At 33.2% G+C, this 16,152-nt stretch overlaps 1 protein-coding gene across 1 annotated transcript in view; it reads left to right on the forward strand.

Annotated features, from left to right (window-relative positions):
• The window catches only part of LOC126747846 (tubulin-specific chaperone D), a 33,787-nt gene extending 19,160 nt beyond the window's left edge, over positions 1-14,627 (forward strand). The window contains exons 9-14 of the mRNA XM_050456748.1: positions 4,228-4,352; positions 7,252-7,403; positions 9,275-9,470; positions 9,528-9,676; positions 9,737-9,902; positions 14,263-14,627. Coding sequence (XP_050312705.1) covers positions 4,228-4,352; positions 7,252-7,403; positions 9,275-9,470; positions 9,528-9,676; positions 9,737-9,902; positions 14,263-14,541 — 1,067 coding nt within the window. The 3' untranslated portion in view covers positions 14,542-14,627. The remainder of the gene's footprint in view (positions 1-4,227; positions 4,353-7,251; positions 7,404-9,274; positions 9,471-9,527; positions 9,677-9,736; positions 9,903-14,262) is intronic.
• Positions 14,628-16,152: the final 1,525 nt, after the last annotated feature.

The following is a 16,152-nucleotide window of genomic DNA, read 5'->3' on the forward strand; positions in this document are numbered from 1 at the left end:
AAAAAAGAAATTATCTGCAATTTCATCAGAACATCAGAGATAGTAAACAGTTATGGAGAGCTATTAATAATCTAAGTCTAAAAAATGTCTCTAATCGTTCTATTCCTTTAAATCTCCGAGATCCAAACAAAATTAATGACTATTTTGCTTCAGTTTATAGCCCGTTAGGTAGTTGCCCCGAAGAAGTTGCTAATTTTCAGAACAAACAGTTCAAACATGATCTAAATTTTTCATTTCGATTAGCCAAAGTTGAGGAAATTTCTAAAATAGTCTTAAGCCTAAAATCAAATGCACACGGTTGTGATTCAATATCAGCGCTAATGCTGCAACACTGTATTCCAAAGCTATCTCCACATATTACGCATATTATAAACTGTTGCCTAGAAACTGGGTATTTTCCGGGTATGTGGAAAATTTCTCTCTTAACACCTTTGGCTAAAATTAATAATCCAACTAATTTCAGCGACCTTAGACCTATTTCAATTATCCCGGTCATCGCTAAAGTTTTGGAAAAGTTTATACAGCAGCAAATTTATGACTTTCTCACCTCCAATAATATTATTCCGCATAAGCAATCTGGGTTTAGAAAACAACATAGCACGACATCTGTCTTACTAAACGTTACCCAAGAGATAATTTCTGCAATGGATAAAGGAGACTCCACAGCACTTATAATGCTTGATTTTTCCAAGGCATTTGACACCTTGGATCATCATTTGCTTTTGGCAAAGTTGGCTTATTATGGCTTTGATAATGTTTCCCAAATGTTTTTTAAATCCTACTTATCCAACAGAAGGCAAATGGTGGTCTTGGAAGATCAGACTTTTTCAAATATCAAATATATAACATCTGGAGTACCTCAGGGATCTGTTTTGGGACCTCTCTTATTTCTAATGTATGTTTCGGATTTGTTTAAAGTTGTAAAACACTGCCAGATCCAGGGGTTCGCGGATGATATGCAAATCTATCATTCTTTTAAAGCTGAATCTGTATTGGAGGCAACAAATAAAATAAACGACGATCTTTCTAGAATTTCCTTCTTTTCCTCTCAAAATAATTTAAAACTCAATCCTTCAAAGTGTTGTGTTATGTGCTTTACTTCTAAGAACAAAAGAAGAATAGCATTGGACGGTTTAAAGCTTTTTGTGGGAGGTAATCAGCTAAGTATGGTTAAATGTGCAAAAAATCTTGGATTGCTTCTGGATGATGAATTGCGCTTTAAGTTACACGTTTCTAATGTTATTAAAAAGTCATACTATTCTTTAAAGCCATTGTATGCAAACAGAAATATAATTAATTTTAAGGTAAGGAAAAAACTGTGTGAGTCTCTAGTATTACCTATTATGAATTACTGCAATATTGTTTATTATCCATGTTTAGACAAAATCACTGCGTACCGATTGCAAAAGCTGCAAAATCAATGCTGCAGATTTATTTATGGACTGAGAAAGTTTGATAGAGTCTCTGCAAGGCTATGTGAACTTAGTTGGCTGCGCGTGGAAAATCTATTCTCTTTGCAATTGGCGGTTTTTGTGCATAGACTGCTAGCGTCGTCTACTCCTCCCTACCTCCGCAAGAAACTTACTTTTCGGAAAAATTTACATGATGCAAATCTGAGATTTATGGATAAGTTGTCAATTCCCAGATATCGAACAGCCTTCTTTCGTCGTAGTTTTCTGTATAATGCTGTGGCAATTTACAATGACCTTGTTCCGAATCCTATAAAAGAAATGTCAGTAGCGGGTTTCAAGAAAAAACTAAAGCTGCATTTTTTAACAAAACAGAATAGCTAAATTGTCAGTAGGTATTTCTTATTTATAATTTTTTGATTTTTATGGACCAATGGGTGTATATCTGTTTATTTTTATATTAATATTAGTGTTACTATTACAAATGTTAATTTTTTTCTTTCAGTTGTGCTATCTAAAATAATTTTGCTTACTTTTTTAAATAGGTTAAGTAGATTAGCCTTTGGCTAGACTTCGCCTATGTACACTATTGAAAAGTACAAATAAAGCCATTATTTATTTATTTATTTATAAGTTATGGCAAATTTTCATTTTTATTTTGACAGATTCTTCAAAAAAATTTAACGCAGAAACTATCCTATTAACAAAGATTTTTATAGATACATTTTTTGTTTGGAATTAAAATCACTATAATATGAGCTAAATTTCATGGAAATCGGTGAAAAAATAAGGAAGTTATGGCAAATTTTCATTTTAATTTTTACAGATTCTTCAAAAAAATTGAACGCAGAAACTATCCTGTTAACAAAAATTTTTATAAATATATTTTTTGTTTGGAATTAAAATCACTATAATATGAGATAAATTTCATGGAAATCAGTGAAAAAATAAGGAAGTTATGGCAAATTTTAATTTTTATTTTGACAGATTCTTCAAAAAAGTTTAACGCAGAAACTATCCTGTTAACAAAAATTTGTATAGATACATTTTTTGTTTGGAATTAAAATCACTATAATATGAGCTAAATTTCATGGAAATCGGTGAAAAAATAAGGAAGTTATGGCAAATTTTCATTTTTTATTTTGACAGATTCTTCAAAAAAATTTAACGCAGAAACTATCCTGTTAACAAAAATTTTTAGATACATTTTTTGTTTAGAATTAAAATCACTATAATATGAGATACATTTCATGGAAATCGGTGAAAAAATGTGACTTAAAGTCAAATTATTGGTATTCTTATTCCAGAAGTGCCTGTAAGAGGCAAAAAACTTTGTCTGTTATTAACAAATGAATATCTTGGATTCTGACGGTCAAAATTCAGAAATTATTGACTTATGGACTACTCAGAAGAGCCTTAGTCTTTTTTTTGAAGAAATGACTAAAATCGATAGACTAAAAGTCAAGTTATTAAAATTTTTATTCCAGGAGTGCCTGTAAGAAACAAATGACTTTGTCTGTTATTAATAAATGAATATCTTGGATTCTGATGGTCAAAATTCAGAAATTATTGATTTATGGACTACTCAGAAGACTTCTTTAGGGTTTTTGTTGAAGAAATTACTAAAATCGATGCACTAAAAGTGAAGATATTAGAATTTTTATTCCAGGAGTGCCTGTAAGAAACAAATGACTTTGTATGTTATTCACAAATGAATATCTTGGACTGTGGTAGTCAAAATTCAGAAATTATTAATTTATATACTACTCAGAAGAGTCTTAGTCTTTTTTTTGAAAAAAATGTGAAGATATTGGCATTTTTATTCCAGGAGTGCCTGTTAGAAACAAAAAATGCATGGAATATCATTCAGAACTTCCGAAGGTTATTACACATCTTATATTTAACATATCAATGGGTCTTCGGTCAATAAATCAACGTGCAGACAAAAGCAAGGGCTCAAACAATGTACGGAATGCCAATCAAAACTTTTAAAGAATCTCTTCTTCTGAGGGAGGATTAGAAAGGAGAGAAAATAAATTAATCTATCTAGATTTAATTTCATCTAAAAGAAATCACGATTTACTAGATTAGTAGAAAGACTAACCCTACTTTTTTTAAACCGAGTCAAAGCAGCACCCTGGAATAAACCAAGACTGCTCTGGAACAATTCAGAGCTTTGACCAGTCTTGAAACCCTTTCAAAGCGAACCCAGTCAATTTTTTTAAATTTATTTACCAATGCAACAGCTTAATTTGCAGGGCCCAAACAATGTACGGAATGTCAATCAGCACCTCCTCAAATTTAACATATAGATTAATGATCGTTATAAGATATTAAACAACATAATAACGAACTAATCTCTTGGGTTCTCCTGGGGTCAAATGTTAAAATTATTGATTTATGGACTTCATAACTGAATATGATCCAGATATTTTATTTATAAAACTTACAGCACTTATATTGGGGTGTCAATCCTCAAAATGAGGATCTGTATCCAAACAATTAATAATTATCTTATTTTTATTTGAATGTTTAATATAAGAGAAAAGAGACATGATCTGAGTATCCTTCTCTTAAAACGACAACTTTAGAGATGAAAATGATCGTGATCAAGACGTCAAGTGCATAAATATGCTCATCTTCAGGGCGCCTAACTTGAATTCTGTTTAGTTTAGTTAGATATTCTTTTGGGTGGAACTAAGCAGAACTTTAGTCGGTACAACTGAATTATTTATTGTTTTACTGCTAAAATGGAGTATTCACTCAATTATTTATTAACAGTGAACATGAATCTATAAAGCGTACTGGTTTTTTGTAGATTTCCATGAAAACTACATCGCTCAGTTTTACTCGACCTTATTCGAGGGGTTGAAAGACTATTCCGAAGACAAACGGGGTGATATTGGAGCGTGGGTTAGAGAAGCTTGCGTTACTGGTCTTCAGGTAAAAAAAAATACTTTATCATGTATTTTTTACAGTTTCTTTATGTATTATTATATCTGTTTATGGAATTTAGTACAACCTAAAAACACTGTTATAACATTAAAAAAAATTGAGCACTATTTTACCGCGAACGTCGATTTTCCTTAAATTTTGTAATTTAATAGTGCCTAAATTGAATAAGAATAATACCAATCTATAGAGTGTAGTGTATTATGCTGTAATAACAAATATACCATGAATAAAAAGTATATTTATATGGAAAAACATTCCGGCAGGCAGGGCGTGGCAATAAACTCTAATTGTACAAAAATTGTGACGTAAAATGGAGCGTGACGTGTGCAGAGATCCTGGTGCAATATTTTGTTGTAACATTTGCAAGGGGAAGTACCGTAACTCATGCACAAATCTTACTTCATTTAAGGTTAAAGTTTTGGAACTTAAGGAGAATGAAGTTCCTAAATTTATATGTAAAAAGTGTGAGAAATTTGAGCATTGCACCCTCCTATAAAAAAACAATAGAAGACAAACATTATATTATTGCATCTCAGGAAGAAATAATTAATTTATTAAAGAAAAAAATTGAAGATCGTATAGAAACGAAATGTGCACATACAGTTAAATTACCGAAAGAGAATTACCAATTATTAATAAACCCATCTAGTATTATTACAACACCACAATCTGTAGAAAATAAGCTGAGGTTATTAAGCCAATTAAGCTTAAAAATATAAGTATCAGGAATACCAGAAGTCCAAAAAATAGTAGTTTTCTTATAAATTCCACTAATAAGAAAGATATTGAGAATCCAAGAAGGATAGTACTCTTAAATACTTGGAAGAAGCTAAAAGAAGACTTAAAAGTCTCTTACAGGCAGCCAAAGTGCCTCAAATGTCTGGAATAGACCCTCAAGTACTTGGAAGAGACTTAAGAAGACTTAGAAGTCTCTTACAGGCAACCAAATTGTCTCAAATGCCTGGAATAGACCCTCAAGTGCTTGGAAGAGACTTAAGAAGACTTGGAAGTCACTTAGAGGCAGCCAAAGTCCCTCAAATGCCTGCAATAGACTCGCAAATACCCTCAAGTGCTTGGAAGAGAGTTAAGAAGACTTGGAAGTCTCCTAAAGGCAACCAAAGTGCCTCAAATGCCTGGAATAGACTCTCCGATACCCTTAAATGCTTGGAAGAGACTTAAGAAGACTTAGAAGTCTCTTACAGGCAACCAAAGTGTCTCAGATACCTTGAATAGACTCTCGAATTCTCTCAAGTGCCTGTAAGAGACTTAAGAAGATTTAGAAGTAACTTACAGGTAGTCAAAGTGCCTCAAATGCCTGGAATAGACCCTCAAGTGCTTGGAAGAGGGTTAAGACGACTTGGAAGTCTCCTAGAGGCAACCAAAGTGCTTCAAATGCCTGGAATAGACTCTCAAGTACTTGGAAGAGACTTAAGAAGACTTAGAAGTCTCTTACAGGCAGTCAAAGTCCCCCAAAGGCCTGCAATAGACTCTTAAGTACTTGGAAGAGACTTAAGAAGACTTAGAAGTCTCTTAGAGGCAACCAAAATATCTCAAATGCCTGGAATAGACTTTCAAATCCTCTCAAGTATCCGAAAGAGACTTAGGAAGGCTCTTACAGTGCTTGGAAGTAACTTATCAAGACTTAGAAGTCTCTTAAAGGCAGCCAAAGTGTAACATATGTCTGGAATAGACTCTCAAGTACTTGGAAGAGACTTAAGAAGACTTAGAAGTCTCTTACAGGTAACCAAAGTGTCTCAAATGCCTTGAATAGACTTCCAAATTCTATTAAGTGTCTGAAAGAGACTTAGAAGTCTCTTACAGGCAGCCAAAGTGCCTCAAATCCTTGGAATAGGCTCTCAGATATTCTCAAGTGCTTGGAAGAAACTTAAAAAGACTTAGAAGTCTCTTAGAGGCAACCAAAGTATCTCATATGTCTGGAATAGACTCTCAAGTACTTGGAAGAGTCTTAAGAAGACTTAGAAGTCTCTTACAGGCAGCCTTACAGCCAGCTTACAGTGCCTTGAATAGACTCTCAAATATTCTTAAGTGTCTGAAAGAAACTTATGAAGACTTAGAAGTCTCTTAAAGGCAGCCAAAGTGCCTCAGATGCCTGGAATAGACTCTCGGATACCCTTAAGTGCTTGGAAGAGAGTTAATACGACTTGGAAGTTTCCTACAGGCAACCAAAGTGCCTCAAATGCCTGGAATAGACTCTCAGATATCCTTAAGTGCTTGGAAGTAACTTATCAAGACTTAGAAGTCTCTTATAGGTAGTCAAAGTGCCTCAAATGCCTGGAATTGACCCTTAAATACTCTTAAATGTCTAAAAAAGACTTAGGAAAACTTAGAAGTCTCTTACAGGCAGTCAAAGTGTCTCAGATGCCTGAATTAGACTCTCAGATACCCTCAAGTGCTTGGACGAGACTTAAGAAGACTTGGAAGTCACTTACAGGCAGTCAAAGTCCCTCAAATGTCTGAAATAGTCTTTCAGATACCGTCAAGTGCTTGGACGAGACTTAAGAAGACTTAGAAGTCTCTTACAGGCAGCCAAAGTGCCTCCAATAACTTTAAAATACTCTTAAGTGTCTAAAAGAGACTTAGGAAGACTTAGAAATCTCTTACAGGCAGTCAAAGTGTCTCAGATGCCTGGAATAGACTCTCAAATTCTCGCAAGTGTCTGAAAGAGACTTAGGAAGACTTAGAAGCCTTTTAGAGGCAACCAAAGTGTCTCAAATGACTTGAATAGACTCTCAAATACTCTTAAGTGTCTGAAAGGAACTTAGGAAGACTTAGAAGTCTCTTAGAGGCAAACAAAGTAAATCTTAATAAATATCTTTGTATATAGCGATGTTTACAGACATTTTGCCATATTCCCTACATTTTTTAGGTGTTAACATTGCTCTTAACCGAGAAAATGCCTCAAATCCTAACCTCCGAACTGATGAACAAAATCCTGTCGAATGTAGCTCAACAGGCCGTGGAGAAGATCGATCGAACGAGAGCTCTTGCCGGCAAGGTTTTCTTTAGTTTCATTTACAAGTAAGTACATACAGTTTACAACATTTCTTGGATCTTAATTTCAATGCGAATATCTTTCAAATAAAAAAAAAATGGAAAAAAACAAATTTAATACAAACGTTAGGCTCCATAACTGTTCTTAAAATAAATGCACGTTCTATTATAATTCGCTGCCAAATATCATCAAGGGAATCCGGTTATGTTTTGAATACGACGAAAAAAAAATCGAGGGCTATTAGATCCGGTGATCTCGGCGGCCATTCTATCGGATCCACCTCCTCGTTCGATCCACTGGTGGTAAGAACGTCGTTTGATGGCGTTCCATTTTTAAAGAAAACTCAAGAAGTTATTAGGGGATTTTCATCTTTCTTTTAGGAAAATATAGAGGGTTTCCTGAGGATGAATTTATTGCGAAACACTCTTTTTTAGAAGCAAAATTCACTCAACTACAGCTCTTTCACTTGCGCCATGTCTGATATTATTTCTATCCCTAAAAATTTCAATTCTATCCGTGATAACTTGACAACTATTTCAAGCATTGTAGCGAGGTTTTCACTTAAAGTTGAAGGGATTCTTAAGGAACATTTTCATATACGAAGAATTTTTATAGCTCAAAAACTTTCTGAGTTATACTCAGATTTACGAGTCGTGGACTTAGGCGAGGCTAAAAATGAAATTTCAAGTTTGATTTAACGATTCATCCAGAGACTTTTTTAAGGATAACTCAGGAAGTTATTGAGGGATTTTCATGTTTCTTTTAAGGAATTACAGGGGGTTTCCTGAGGATGAATTTCTTGCCAAAAACTCTTTTTTGTGAACAAAATTGACTGAGGTACAGCTGTTTCACTTGCGCCATGTCTGATATTATTTCAATCCATACAAACTTTACTTCTAACCATGATTACTTAAAAACTATTTCAATCATTTTATTGCGGTTTTCACTTAAAGTTGAAGCGTTTCTTAAGGAACATTCTCATATACGAAGAATTTTTGTAGCTCAAGAACTTTCTGAGTTAGACTCAGATTTACGAGGGGTGGACTTAGGCGAGGCTAAAAATGAAATTTCAAGTTTGATTTAACAATTTGTCCAGACAATTTTAATGATAACTCAAGAAGTTATTGAGGGATTTTCATGTTTCTTTTAGGGAATTCTAGGGGATTTCCTGAGGATGAATTGATTGCGAAACACTCTTTTTTAGAAGCAAAATTCACTCATCTACAGCTGTTTCACTTGCGCTGTCTGATATTATTTCTATCCATGATAACTTAAAAACTATTCCAAGCATTTTACTGAGGTTTTCACTCAAAGTTGAAGCGATTCTTAAGGAACATTTTCATATACGAAGAATTTCTGTAGCTCAAGAACTTTCTGAGTTAAACCCAGATTTATGAGGGGTGGACCTAGTCGAGCCTAAAAATTAAATTGAAACAATTCGTATAGAAACACTTTTAAAGATACGTCAAAAATTACTGGGAATATTTTAATAACTTCTCTGCCATATTGTAAAGAAGTTCCTGATGATGGATTTGAGCTTTGAAACGTCTTGTTAGCTTCAAAATTCCTTGAGTTACACCATTTTTAGTTGAAAGTGTTCCTAATACATTTCTTGTAATATCTCAAAAAGTACTGGAGATATTCAAATAATTCCTTCAACATAATTTAAAGGGATGTCTGGTGTTGGTTTTCAGATACGAAACGATAATATTGAGAAAAGAAGCTAATTAAATATGAAGAAAAACATACAAATCAATAGTACCGTTAGCAGCGGTTCTAGGCAACCAAGATTATAATTTTTGGTTTGCATGTTGTATTTTCTTAATTATGTAAAAATCCAACGGGGTTAGATCTGGAGAACACGGAGGCCGATAAACTGATTTTTGCGTTTTTTTAGTAATCCACGTGTACCAAACATTGAATACCATGACCAACTGTCTCTCATATTCCCGAAAGAAGAGTGCGGCATCCTCAATTGGAACTCGGGCGGTTCGACTTTTCCGAAGTTCGTGCAACTGCTGCGATTTTCCCCTTTCACGTATCACGTCCTGCTCGGTCTTGTGTGCAGCGTGGGCGGTTTGACTGAATCCTTAGTAATGAAACTCCGTAAATTTCAATTACGTTCTGTTTAATAATATACGAGATTTTAGGTTAAAAAGTCCGGGGCCTCGTTATTTACATACTTAAAAGAAGAGGAAAAGTCTAAGGGGCTAAAAGAAATTAAACGGATATGCGAAACCGTTCATACAATTTTCGTTGATCATCAAAAGTGCGATCGGATTACTGTGCCGATGTTTAGGCGAGTAATTTATTGTCGATTTGTTTAAGTTTCGATCGAATAACGCCGATTTGTTCGTAGATTTTTGGATAAACTAATCGACTCTCAGTGTATTAGCGGCATCATTGAAGATACTGGCGACGACTTTACTAAAAGAATATTAAAACTTGTGCAGATGGAGATCGCTGGATGCAGGGATATTTACAAGTTAATGGACGGGATAAGCCTAATGTGCCAGTTTATACAGGTAAGATTTAGAGACATTTAAATTTTAGTGACAACAAATAGATGTGTCTGAGTGAATTTCAGGTAGAATATAGGAAGTTTAATGAAAAACTCGTATACAAACTTAAATAATGCCTTGTGTAAATGTAACCGTGAATCAGGTATAAATATTTTAACGCTGAGAGGGATTTGAGAATAAAAAATGTGCTCTGATAAAAAATTATTATTTCCTATCAAAAAAGACATTATTGATCAGGTATACTTAACATTCTGCTAGAAAAATCAATCTTTTCTTGCTGATTGTGTTTATATAGCATTTTCATCATCTTTATCGTGCTGTAGAGTCTACAGTAATTGTCATAAATTCATGAATATTCATAAATCACATAGTCAACAGTGTAGACTTGGCAGGGGATTATAAGTTGCCTCAGGCCGGTAATGGTTATATGAACTTGGTCTGACTGTTGATTATGAACATAATAAATTAGTAGAGGAGATTTTTTAGTTTATGAACGAATAGTTTGGGTAATTATTATATAGACATTATTGTATAGTAATTATTGTTGGGCATTATTGTATAGACCTTCCGACACTAAAATTCCATGGCAAAATTCTGCTTTTGGGGGACAAATTCTGTTCTATTGTACTTAAAAAGTTGGTTTAAAAACTGCCAATAAGAAAATCATGATTTATAATAATCTGGAAAGTTTCAAGGATCTATTTCGAAAAAAAATCAAAATTTTGGCCAATTTTGGGTTTTTTAAAGTGAGAAGTTCTGCTTTTGGGGGACAAATTCTGTTCTATTATACTTAGAGAGTTGATTTAAAAACTGCCAGTAAGGAAACCATGAATTATAATAATCTGGAAAGTTTCAAGGATCTATTTCAAAAAAAAGTGAAAATTTTGGCCAATTTTGGATTTTTGTAAGTGAAAAATTCTGCTTTTGGGGGACAAATTCTGTTCTATTATACTTAGAGAGTTGATTTAAAAACTGGCAATAAGGAAACCATGAACTATAATAATCTTAAAAGTTTCAAAGATGTACTCCAAAAAAAAGTGAAAATTTTGGCCAATTTTGGGTTTTTTTATGTAAAAAAATCTGCTTTTGGGGGACAAATTCTGTTCTATTGTACTTAGAAAGTTGATTTAAAAACTACCAGTAAGGAAACCATGAATTATAACAATCTGGAAAGTTTCAAAGATCTACTTCAGAAAAAAGTGAAAATTTTGGCCAATTTTGGGTTTTTTAAATTGAGAAGTTCTGCTTTTGGGGGACAAATCCTGTTCTCTTATACTTAGAGAGTTGATTTAAAAACTGCCAGTAAGGAAACCATGAATTATAATAATCTGGAAAGTTTCAAGGATCTATTCCAAAAAAAAGTGAAAATTTTGGCCAATTTTGGGTTTTTTTAAGTGAAAAATTCTGCTTTTGGGGGACAAATTCTGTTCTATTATACTTAGAGAGTTGATTTAAAAACTGGCAATAAGGAAACCATGAATTATAATAATCTTAAAAGTTTCAAAGATGTACTCCAAAAAAAAGTAAAAATTTTGGCCAATTTTGGGTTTTTTTATGTAAAAAAATCTGCTTTTGGGGGACAAATTTTGTTCTATTGTACTTAGAAAGTTGATTTAAAAACTACCAGTAAGGAAACCATAAACTATAATAATCTTAAAAGTTTCAAAGATGTACTCCAAAAAAAAGTGAAAATTTTGGCCAATTTTGGGTTTTTTTAAGTGAAAAATTCTGCTTTTGGGGGACAAATTCTGTTCTATTATACTTAGAGAGTTGATTTAAAAACTGCCAGTAAGGAAACCATGAATTATAATAATCTGGAAAGTTTCAAGGATCTATTCCAAAAAAAAGTGAAAATTTTGGCCAATTTTGGATTTTTGTAAGTGAAAAATTCTGCTTTTGGGGGACAAATTCTGTTCTATTATACTTAGAGAGTTGATTTAAAAACTGGCAATAAGGAAACCATGAACTATAATAATCTTAAAAGTTTCAAAGATGTACTCCAAAAAAAAGTGAAAATTTTGGCCAATTTTGGGTTTTTTTATGTAAAAAAATCTGCTTTTGGGGGACAAATTCTGTTCTATTGTACTTAGAAAGTTGATTTAAAAACTACCAGTAAGGAAACCATGAATTATAACAATCTGGAAAGTTTCAAAGATCTACTTCAGAAAAAAGTGAAAATTTTGGCCAATTTTGGGTTTTTTTAAGTGAAAAATTCTGCTTTTGGGGGACAAATTCTGTTCTATTATACTTAGAGAGTTGATTTAAAAACTGCCAGTAAGGAAACCATGAATTATAATAATCTGGAAAGTTTCTAGGATCTATTCCAAAAAAAAGTGAAAATTTTGGCCAATTTTGGATTTTTGTAAGTGAAAAATTCTGCTTTTGGGGGACAAATTCTGTTCTATTATACTTAGAGAGTTGATTTAAAAACTGGCAATAAGGAAACTATGAACTATAATAATCTTAAAAGTTTCAAAGATGTACTCCAAAAAAAAGTGAAAATTTTGGCCAATTTTGGGTTTTTTTCATGAAAAAAATTCTGCTTTTGGGGGACAAATTCTGTTCTATTGTACTTAGAGAGTTGATTTAAAAACTACCAATAAGGAAATCATGATTTATAATAATCTGGAAAGTTTCAAGGACATACTCCAAAAAAAAGTGAAAATTTTAGCCAATTTTGGATTTTTTCATGCAAAAAATGTTGCTTTAGGGGGACAAATTCTGTTCTATTACACTTAACGAGCTGGTTTGAAAAGTACCATTAAGGAAATCATAAATTATAATAATAATATGAAAGTTTTAAGAATCTACTTAAAAAAGTGAAAATTTTGTGCAATTTTGGTGTTTTTCGTGTAAAAAACTAAACTGAACTAAATTAAACTGTAGTTTGGAAACTTTAAGAGGTACGACTTTTCTAGTGGTGCCAAACGATTCAGAGGGCTCCAAACATTCTAAAAGCGCTAAAGAACAATTTTGAAAATCATTAGTTTTTTCAGGAAAAAATTCCAAAGTTGACCATTTCGGACTGTAAAAAAAATATGCAACATTTAATTAGAAACTTTGAAAATCTGTAGCATAAAAACTATAAGAGGTACGACTTTTACAATAGCACCGAACGATTCAAAAGGTTCCAAATATTTCAAAGATAGCATTTATCTCTTTTAAAGTTAAAACGTTTAATTGGCATAGCATAGAGGTATCAAAGTTGGTACTAGTCCTAATATACAGGATGAGTCATTAATATTGCACGAAAATTTACGGGCGTATTCCTTGGGTCAAAATATTGAAAAAACTCCCTTTAAACGTATGTCCGGAAAATGCTTCCCTGCGAAGATACAGGGCGTAGAATTTTTAATTGATTTTTTAATAATTGGTGTTCTGAGGCGCTAATTTTTTTTTTTTTTAAATATTTTTGATGTCACCAATAGAGGGCGCCGGGTATTACATTTTCAGTTTTTAAATACAACAATGAAAACAACCATTTTATTTATTCAATTTAATTCTTGGGGAAGAGCAAAGAAAAGCAACCACCTACCCTACAATCGCCTTTTAATCTGTGTTTCGCATTGTTGCGCAATTTGCCACTATCCTATTTCTTAACTCTTTAACGTTTTCATTGGGAGTAGTATAAAATAATTGATTTAGGCAACCCCAGAGGAAGAAGTCTAATGGGTTTAAATCGGGATATCGCGGAGGCCACGGTTGCGTTGGAGCACTATTTGTAATAGTGCAGGCAGTTCCTTCTCGAGAAAATGTCGTTCTCCAGTTAATAATTCTGACAAAAAAAAAATTGACCAATCAAGTACTCTAATAATTCCCATCCATACATTAATCGAAAATTGTTGCTGGTGCAGACTTTTAGTAATTCAATCTGGATTTTCGTATGCCGATTTGTGAATATTGTGAAAATTCGTGATTGCGTTTTTTGAGCGTATTGCTTTATCTGTGATAAGTATTCTTACCACAAACTGAGGATTATCTCCTATTGAGTTTTTGAGGAAAATCACTTGGTAAGAGTGATTGTACTCGCTGTAAATGGTATGCATATAAGAAAAGTGCAACAATATCAATAACAAAAACTTGAAGCTAGAGTCTATTCCAATTTTGACCAACAATCCACGACTATTGCATTCTTTGTGACGTACAAGCGATGCATAGATACGTTTTTCTTTGACAACAAAAATTATACGCGTTCAAGGTTCCCATGTTTCTTTGAAGTTTCCTTTTTATTTTATTATTTTCGCCCTTTTACAAGCATTTTCGGGCATAGGTTTATAGGAAGTTTTTCCAGTGTTTCCACCCAAGGAAGGAATACGCCCTTAAATTTCCGTGACTCACCCTAAAAGACGAATGTTCCTTCCAGGTTCCAGGCGAAGTGAGTCAGACCGCCTTGGTGCAATTGAGCATCCTGCTCTGCCATAGGCAGACTTACGTGAGGCGTTCGACCGCATCCCGGCTGTACGAGTCCCTGTTGGTTAACGGCGATTGTAGCGGGATTCCGACAGATAATCTTGACGAAATCATGCAGATATTGAGCGATACTAATTGGGAATGCGCGGTCGAGGAAGTACGACCCGTCAGGAACAAACTGTGCCAGTTGATGGGGGTCAGAGTTCCGACGCAAGTTAAAAAGAAAACATAAGATGATAAGAGTTTTTTTTTGCTGTATCACCCGTATGTTTGACTGGCTGCAAGTTTATTTGATTAAAAAAAAAACTAATATTGTGATATTGAGCTAATCAGTTAATATGGTCTAGTCGTAAGAGTTCAAAAAAGGTCCAAAATAGATAGGAAATGCTTCTTTACAAGGTTATAGGAAGTCTAAACTCTATATTCAAAAACATACTTGGCACATTTGGATTTAAAAAAATTAAAATGACTATTATTTTATGTTAAGAAACGGCTCCTTTATTTAAAAGGAGTGTCTTTAACCCTAATAACAAGAATGTCTTCATAAATTTCCTCTTTTTTAAGGTATGCAATAAGAATATTAGACAATTTTTAGGCCTAACTTGGGAACCACTTAAAATATTTTCATAATTCTTTTACTCTATTACAGCGGGGTTCCTGAGGATGGATTTGAGGGTAAAAACCTGTTTCTAGGTTAATAATTTTGGGAATGAGAGCAGTTTTGGTTGGACCACTTTTTTTTTTAGTAAACATTCACTTTTCTTGCGGATATTTCAGCAAATAATTTTCATTATTGGTCATAACTTGGAAACTAGTTAAGATATTCACATAATTTTTTTACATCATTATAGTAAGATTCCTGAGGATGGATTTGAGGGTAAAAACGTCATTCTAGGTTAATAATTCTGATAGTTACAGCAATTTTGATTGGACCGCTTTTTTTTTAGTAAATGTTCACTTTTCTTGCGGATATTTCAGCAAATAATTTACATTTTTGGTCATAACTTGGAAACTACTGAAGATATTCTCATAATTCTTTTACATCATTATAGCGGGATCCCTGAGGATGGATTTGAGGGTAAAAACGTGGTTCTAGGTTAATAATTTTTATAGTTACAGCAGTTTTGGTTGGACTACTATTTTTTTTTAGTAAACGTTCACTTTTCTTGTGAGTATTTCAGCAAATAATTGAAGTATTTTTACAAGTGTCTTTGGGAAAGAAAATACATTTCTTACTGAATAATTTTATATATGCACGATGCATGTACCTCAAAAACTTTTTGAGTTTGAGGGAATTTCGTCCATCAAGGTTCCAGAGTCACCGGATTTAAAATCATATTGCAATTACAAGATTTGTATCCAATGAGTCGACATTTTTGGTCATACCTTGGAAACTACTTAAGATATTCTCATAATTCTTTTACATCATTATAATGGGATCCCTGAGGATGGATTTGAGGGTAAAGGAGCAGTTTTGGTTGGACCGCTGTTTTTTTAGTAAACGTTCACTTTTCTTGCGAATATTTCAGCAAATAATTGAAATATTTTTGCAAAGGTCTTAAGGGCAGAAAGTGCATTCCTTACTGAATAATTTCATATACAAACGATTCGTGTATCTCAAAAACCCTTTGAGTTAGAGGGATTTTTGTCCATCAAGGTTCCAGAGTCACCGAATTTAAAATTATTAACAGACATTTTTGGTCATACCTTTGAAACTACTTAAGATATTCACATGATTTTTTTACATCATTATAGTGAGATTCCTGAGGATGGATTTGAGGGTAAAAACGTGGTTTTAGGTTTATAACTCTTATAATTAGAGCAGTTTTGGTTGGACCACTGT

Source organism: Anthonomus grandis, chromosome 20 (genome assembly GCF_022605725.1).
Source record: "Anthonomus grandis grandis chromosome 20, icAntGran1.3, whole genome shotgun sequence".
Taxonomy (NCBI): Eukaryota; Metazoa; Arthropoda; class Insecta; order Coleoptera; family Curculionidae; genus Anthonomus; species Anthonomus grandis.